Source organism: Morone saxatilis, unplaced genomic scaffold (assembly GCF_004916995.1).
Source record: "Morone saxatilis isolate NCDOM2014 unplaced genomic scaffold, NCSU_SB_2.0 Contig14, whole genome shotgun sequence".
Taxonomy (NCBI): Eukaryota; Metazoa; Chordata; class Actinopteri; family Moronidae; genus Morone; species Morone saxatilis.
This window is the reverse complement of record NW_023339696.1, coordinates 16658505-16666519: the sequence shown is the minus strand read 5'-3', so window position 1 is coordinate 16666519 and position 8015 is coordinate 16658505. Positions and strand designations below refer to the sequence as shown.

At 40.8% G+C, this 8015-nt stretch overlaps 1 protein-coding gene across 9 annotated transcripts in view; it reads left to right on the top strand.

Annotated features, from left to right (window-relative positions):
• ezh1 (enhancer of zeste 1 polycomb repressive complex 2 subunit) overlaps positions 1–5340 on the top strand; it is a 13647-nt gene extending 8307 nt beyond the window's left edge. For 4 of the 9 annotated variants that reach the window (XM_035654530.1, XM_035654531.1, XM_035654534.1 and 1 more), the window contains exons 12-20: positions 792–883; positions 1462–1490; positions 1599–1724; positions 2862–3040; positions 3175–3270; positions 3379–3460; positions 3544–3627; positions 3709–3793; positions 3937–5340. In XM_035654530.1, the coding sequence (XP_035510423.1) occupies positions 792–883; positions 1462–1490; positions 1599–1724; positions 2862–3040; positions 3175–3270; positions 3379–3460; positions 3544–3627; positions 3709–3793; positions 3937–3997 (834 nt within the window). In that variant the 3' untranslated portion in view covers positions 3998–5340. Of the gene's footprint in view, positions 1–791; positions 884–1461; positions 1491–1598; positions 1725–2861; positions 3041–3174; positions 3271–3378; positions 3461–3543; positions 3628–3708; positions 3836–3936 lie in introns of all 9 variants that reach the window. The other 5 variants (XM_035654535.1, XM_035654532.1, XR_004796466.1 and 2 more) reach the window with 4 other exon arrangements.
• The last annotated feature ends 2675 nt before the right edge of the window (positions 5341–8015 follow it).

The window sequence follows — 8015 nt, the reverse complement described above, 5'->3', positions numbered from 1 at the left end:
TGCATAGTTGTTTTGAAATGATGTAAACAACATACTTTCGTAGCTGATTTCTATTGCGTTTGCGTCAGTTTGAGGGTAACAGCACATGCATCCTGTGCCTGCGGTTTTATGGTGTGGATAATTGGGCTGACTACAGAGAGAATGGCATGTGGCACCATAAACGGGGATGCTTACCAGATGTGACGTCTCTCATATTCTCTTATGATGCCGTCGTTCAGGCTTAGATATTCCCAGACTTATGTTAACTGAGCGTCATGTAGGCTGTGCATAAGAAGAATTGTAGAAAAAATATTACAGCTTCTTAATTAGATTACTTTTGAGCGCAATACAGACAGTAAAGAAAAGGTAAAACAAATCTTTGTATCAATACAGCCTTGCCCGTTTACACCCAACCCTTGTAGCGCCAGACCAGCCCAAAGTCAGTATTGGTCTGTCACGCCCCTGCTGGCATCCAGAGGGCCCCGCCCATTGCTTAACTGAGTGGAAATGCTGAAACCAGCTGCATCATTATGTATGTCTGTGTCCTGGAGAAGAAGCCAAATCTGGGTTTTGGCAGACAGAAGTAGAAGAGTGTGTGTGTGTGTGTTTGGCCTCTGCAGTCGAGTTTTGATAGCAGAGGATGGAGGGGGCAGGATGTTCTGTGGTGTAATTGCGGCAATGTGCTTTTCAGCTTGAGCAACAAAACATTACACAACATATTTACAATGAAAAAAACAGAATTTCTTCACAGTAGTGTGCATTTGTGATGTATTAGCAGGATGTGTTGTTCATGACATTTTCATTTCCCACAGGTGTACGAGTTTGCAGTGAAGGAAGTCCTGATCCACCGTGTTCCTTGTGTTGATGGAGGCATCTCGCCCCAGAAGAAGAAAAGGAAACACAGGCATGATATCGCCAGTTATTCTCCCTCTCTTGCCCACCCTTTGCTGAGTGATGGAAACATGATAATAACATGGCACTCAGTGAAACTTCCCTGAATAGATAAAGGTTCAAATAAATAAATAAATACAGTCATGTGTGTATTCTGCACTGCCATTTGTATTAAGACTACATTTGGTCCTCCTGTCACATTTATAATTTTGTCACTTGAAAGTGACTAAACGCAAGTAAACATTCAAACTGTAGCTTCCTCTTGGGTGCATGCTTACATCTGGCACCTGGTTGCTGCGTTGCTGAGTCCACACCCTGCATGCTGTTATTGGCTGGGGACTACACACCCACAGCCCAAAGGTTGACGCCTTGAAACAAACAACGAAAATACTTACATAGGGCAGGATACTCTGCCGATACAGACGCTGCCACTTCCGTTGGGTCATTAGTGATGACTAAGAAGGATTATTTGTGTTTAAGTCTATACATACTTTTTTAGGAAAATCCTACTTATTCTTCTTTTAACTGAATAGGTGTTGATCAGTTTCGAGTTAGAGAGTAAACCCTGTCGTGTTTTTTTTAATGTGGCAGGTTATGGGCAAAGATTCAGCTAAAGAAAGGTATGTTCATCTTAAAATTAAAATGTCACCGCATGACTACACTATACTCTCTGAAATACAACACAGCTTACTGTGCCAGTCTGAGGGCTTTGTCCTCTGTTGCTCCAGATAACTCATCCAATCAGGTGTACAACTACCAGCCATGTGATCACCCCAACCATCCATGCGACAGCTCCTGCCCGTGTGTGATGACCCAGAATTTCTGTGAGAAGTTCTGCCAGTGCGAGCACGAGTGTGAGTGTCACCTTTCTTACTCACCTGTGAGACAACACTCTACTGTGTGCTTTTTTTCTTTCTTACAAAAGCAAAAACACATAAGAAGCTTGCTCTGCCTTGTGATGTTAAAAGAAAAAAATGTTTGTCATCACCACATTTTCCACTGAAAGCTCAGTAGCCTCAAAGCCTTATTGCCAGGCCACAATAGAGCAGGGCAGCAGAATGTAAAACGATTCTGCAGTATTCTGGCAGCGGTCAGAGGAGAAACTGTCCTCTGGCAGGGATAGGTGGGTGTCTGTTTAATACAGATCTGCATTTACAAAGAGGCATTTGCTGCAGCAGCAATGACCCAGAACTGTGTTTTCCGAAATGGCCACATGGTGGAGGAATGCATTTTGTATTTTACCCTCTGGAGAGTTTACAACAGAGAAAGAGGATAAGACAAAGTAAACATTTTGCTGTGGTTTGGAAAAGATGGTTTTGCTTCATTTGTTCATCCGTTGTGGTTCAGTCACCTTCTTTTCCCCCTCCTCCTCACCCGACTGTTACCTCGCCTTTTCCCGTAGCAGAGAAGAGCTGGAGCCAAACAGAAAGCAGCCCCCGGTTGCACATGTGTGTGCTCTAAAGACTTGGAGAGAAATCAAAGGGATGTGACAGGCTCTGTGCCTGATATACAACACCATTTCCAGCATCAGTATCAGACAGCTCCAGCTAAACAATGCTTGATGATACAGACACATAAAACCCACACGAGCTGGGAATGGGAGGTTAAAAAACGACAGAGAAGACAAACGCTGCCTGGAGCTGTTGTTATGGACAGTTTTCCCCAAGCAGAGGCTGCTGGAAAGACATTTCGGTTATTCTTGCCTGATCCTTCCGTTCATCTGCCCGGAGGGTGTTATGTTACACCCTGCAAAATTGTATTTCAGCATATCTGCCAGCAGAGGTCCCTGACAGATGAGCTTCTCAGCATTACTCGGCCATTGAGCTTCTGTGCTGCAACAGCATTTTGAAATGGAATTATTTATCAAATCATATTGTGTGTCTGCCAAGTCATATAACGTATTACCTTTCTGCATTGCTGCATGCAGTTTTCTCATAAATGTTCTCAGCATGTCCCCTTTCAGAGTAGCTTTGTGTCTAAATGTTTTCCAGGCCAGAACCGCTTCCCAGGCTGCAGGTGCAAGACACAGTGCAACACTAAACAGTGTCCCTGCTACCTAGCTGTAAGGGAGTGTGACCCAGATCTGTGCATGACCTGCGGTGCTGCAGACCACTGGGACAGCAAAGGGGTCTCCTGCAAGAACTGCAGTATCCAGAGAGGCCTAAAAAAGGTACACAAGGACACTTGAGGGTCACAATGGTTAAATGTTTCAAATCTAATTTCTGTAATTCTGGAGACAAGTTAGTGGTGTTTAGATCGCTCATATGATTTGTGGTGTCCTAACCTACATCCGACTTCTCTCAGCACCTGCTTTTAGCTCCATCAGATGTCGCCGGGTGGGGCACATTCATCAAAGAACCTGTTCAGAAGAATGAGTTCATTTCTGAATACTGTGGAGAGGCAAGTCCATGTAGTTCAGTCAGATTCAAATATTTTTATTTATAAACTTTCAACTTGATTGAAGTTTTGTATTTAGGGTATTAATTATTACTGTGTGTGCATGCACAGCTGATCTCCCAGGATGAGGCAGACAGACGTGGAAGGATCTATGACAAATATATGTCTAGCTTTCTTTTCAACTTGAACAATGGCAAGTATTCCCCAATTCTCCTCTGGCCATGAACATACCACCATTACAGGATGTTAATCCTTAATACACTCTATGTCTCTCAGTAGACTTTGTTGTGGATGCCACGCGAAAGGGGAACAAAATCCGCTTTGCAAATCATTCAGTTAATCCTAACTGCTACGCAAAAGGTAAGTCAAAAGTGAATTTAGAGCATTTCTGTGTGATGAAAGTAGCCTTGTGTTGGCTGATGTTGATGTGTGCCATTGCAGTGGTAATGGTGAATGGAGACCATCGCATTGGAATCTTTGCCAAACGAGCTATTCTGCAAGGAGAGGAGCTCTTCTTTGACTACAGGTAGAGTCACAGGCCTTTTTGTGACTCTCCATCAGCTTCAAAGTAAAAAAAGAAAAGAACAAAGGCTGCTCTGTATTGTGACTGAATTACTGGTTTCTGCAGATCCTGTATACAAACTAAGACTCTTTTACTTCCTCCCACAGATACAGCCAAGCCGATGCCCTCAAATATGTGGGGATAGAGAGGGAGGTAGACATGACTTAACTATACCTGCTGCCTACCTCCATAACCTGTTCCAAACTCCTCAGCCACCCACTAATGCTTCTGTCCCTCTCTGCAGCATCACATCTAGCTGACGAGTTTCTATGAACAGGCGCTGTCTCTACCCTCTCTGCTGCATTTCCAAAAATAGAAAGTTCCTCCCTGCTGTTTGCAGGTGCTCCTGCGCTGCAGACACTACCACCTCCCTCAGTGACAGCCGTCAACTCTCCCCACCCACCTACCTGCAAGACTGTATACGCCAAGCTTATGAAACTAAACTATTTAAAGTGGAAATACTATTAATTCGTATCGCTTACTGCATCAAGAGGATCACGTTTTGTTTGTTTTTTTTGGTTCCATCTTTTCAAAGCAAAAAGGCCGCGATCACCCATCATACTGTATGTTACTCTCTCAGCAGTTTCATTACTGTACTTATAGTCCGGCTTTTGTTTGACCTCTCAATACGCAACGCAAGCTTTTACATCATACGATGATCAGTGAAATGCATGTACTGTCTCTTGGATAAACAAACCATTAAACATGTTAGCCACAGCATTAGCTTCAGTCAGCTGCTGCTCTGTGCAGTCACCCAGTATTGTAGTGTGATGTCACACAATGCCTGTTCTTCAGAAGACTTTTTGAAGAACAGGTAGGTTTGACAGCTTGGTTTGTTCTTCTATGAACCTTTTCAGCGGTTAGCCACCACCACATCTTTATGGCGAAATAAGTTATTGTGCATTTATATAATTGTTCTGCAAAATAGGCAACCAGACAAGAAACCGACTGACTGAATGTAATCTGTAGATGATGGTGAAGAGATCTCATCCCTCTTTTCATTTTACACATTAATCTATTCTATTGGTACTCTGAGCAATGTACATGCACATCAAACATTTCATCATCATGTTTACATGATCTTGAGGCCTTCACACATTGTGAGGGAAAGAATAAATTAATAACTAGTCACACAGTAAATGTCTTCCTTTAAAAAACATATAAGTGCCAAATGATTACACACAGAAAAAGGCTGAAACAGTGTGGATGTGTTGCATAATTAACAGAGGTGTGTTAAAGGTAACCTTTACAAGATTCCGACCATGGGAAAAGCAAAATTATCAGTGTTTGACCAAATATTAACGTCCCCCACATGTGAATGTAAGATATCATTTACCATCTTTTCTTAGTTTTTTTATATGTCCAGATTTGTTATTCACTGTTTTTCATTTAGAAAACATTAAAGCCCACTTTGAAATGAGATCTTTCTCAATAGAGATGAACAAAATGGAGTTTACTGCTATGTACAGTGTATGCCTATAAAAATAAAAGTTTAACTTTATACATTAAAACATGCTTGTCTAGTCCTTAACTGTCATTGTGCAAAAATCTTCTCATCCGAAATAACACAAACAATAATGTAGCTTGAATTTCCTTCAAGCTTCTTTTATTGAGGTGACAGTTTGGCTTTGCCTTGATTTACACAGTAATGGTCATTTACAGTGAAAGTATTACGAAACAAAATCGAGCGTACAGAAGAACAGAAAAAATCTTAAATTTCAGTGTGATCACAAACACAACTGTAATGATCATTTCTGGTACCTGTTGAAGAAGAATTCAGTTTGATGGTGCAAAGAAGTCCAACCTGGTCCAATCTGCCAACTCCTCACTCTGGTGCTTTATCAACTGATTTCATACATGATATCACTGTTGACAGGGCATCTGCATTTTTATATAAAGTATGAAGTAGTCTTAGGCCTTTGATGGAATTAAAAGCTCTAAAATCAGTGTTCATAAAATTCAATGTCTGCAAATCATGACTTTTTACGAACCACAATTTAAGTTTGTGCCCCCTTAAATATGTTTTCCTTTTTACTTTATTTCTTAAATTAATCTTAGATTTACACCTATAAAATTAGCAGATACCCTGTCTGAGCCAACAACATCTTGCTGACCTACTCCCTCTACTGGCCATTTCATCTTAATCCCTATTCACACCCTTGCCTGCATTATTAGGATGCCGGATGGACACTTCAGGAATAGTACTTGTAATGTCCCTTACAGACACCTGATAACTGGACACGGAGGAGCCACTCTGAGCTACATCCAGGCCTTGTTTCTGTCTCACTGTACTACTGTTGGTGCACTACAATAAGTGAGTTGGATAGTTGGCATCAGTGCACGTTTGTTTTTTAATGAGAGTCATTATTTAACGTCAGTAGGTTCTATCTTGGTGGGCAAACTATGAATACACAAACATCTAAACATCCAGTCAGTCACACATACACACGCTCCAGGGACCACGCATGATTAACTAGTAGCAATGAAGTGACACTGCTAGGTGTTTATAGTCCATTTACCAATTAATACAGTGAGGTGTATACATTTATAATATACATAAGTCGACTCTTTCCTAATAGGCAACAAAGCATATTTGACCCAAGTTTGGTGGCTTGGGCCTAATATGAACTTTGAGTGGTGATTGTCCATTTAACAAAAAGACAAACTTTCTTTGTGTCAATCACAAACTCACAGTTTCACTCTGCTCACTTTTCATTATCATTCATCTGATCACAGCATTCCTAAAAATATAGCCTGTAAATGCCAGTTTTGGCCAAATCTGTACATTTTCATACATTATTAGCAAGTCGACCCTTTACAGTAATTGCAGTTTTTACATCTACTGTACATTCTTTCACTGTACAATTTCGCACAGTTTTGCCCATCTGTAATGGAAGAAACCAACAATGTTGAGTTTTGGAGGTGTATTAGTGCTACAGAGAACAAGTACTGTACTATCTTTATCCTGAGCATTCTTAAAAGCTACCATGAGTAATTTTACTTTCAGTGCTAAAGCAGCCTACAATGAAAACATCAGAGCAGGTCTTCACTGTAGTGTCCGCTCATACATTACAGAGTCAGAGGATTTACATTCAAAGTACTCCATTTAACTGTTTCTAACTTGTTTTTTATAAACCATAGGAAAAAAAAGTCGCTTAACACATTATTCGTATATTCACGTATACACTCATTACATCCTACTTGCTATTGTGCATCTGCAAAGTAAACTGAGACATTAACATCATTGGTGGCTGAAAGAAGCTCATATTATTGCATGTTACTGCAAAGTGCGCTCATGCTCTACAAATGCATAGCTAATATGTTGCAAATTTCCCATTTTTTTCACATACACAATAGTGCTTTAGTATCAAGGAGAGCTGCAGTGAGTGATGGTAGCCCTAAGCTTTGGTCACACACACATCAAATGAAATTTCGTCTTGAGACAGGAGGAAATTTCATCGGACTCTAGGTAGAATTTGCAAACTTTCCACTGAAAGCAGCTAAACAAGCAGCAGCAGTGATGACAGTGTGGTCAGCTACTGTCCTACAGTATTATGCAAAAATATTCAAGCAGTATGAGTTAGAAGTAAAATATTATCATTTACACTCTTGTGGTCCTCTGTACATATGTTATTGTGTGTGTATACTGTGTTTATATGTATGCTTCTCCACATGGCCATAGAGAGCAGCTGCTTCCTGAACGGTGTATATTATCGGTGGTGAAAGGATTGTGAAGACTTCTTTTCTTCTTCTTTTGTAATACTGTTGTTAGAAATGTCCCCCAAGTCAAATATTCTGTAGCACCAAGCTATTGGCAGCTTGACCATAATATAAGCAACCAGAAGTAAGACAGAAGGAATGAGAACTTGGATATCTAGGTCACCCTGTCCCTGGCGAGCTTCATCACCTCAACTTTTGTTTTGAATCTGCAGTACACCAACAGACTTAGCTTTCACATTTAAAGGTACATATCATCACACTCTCATTTCCCCCCTAGTTGAGAATGTGTTAGGAATCTGAGCATACTGTGATCGGCAAAGCTGCTATCTACTGACACTATGGCAATTCTGAACCACTTACATGTGCCATTCTGTATAGGTAATGCACTGGTATAGGCTGCAATACAACAAATATAAGAGTATATACCTTTTACAATCTCTATATGTATCATCTCAAAGCTCCATGC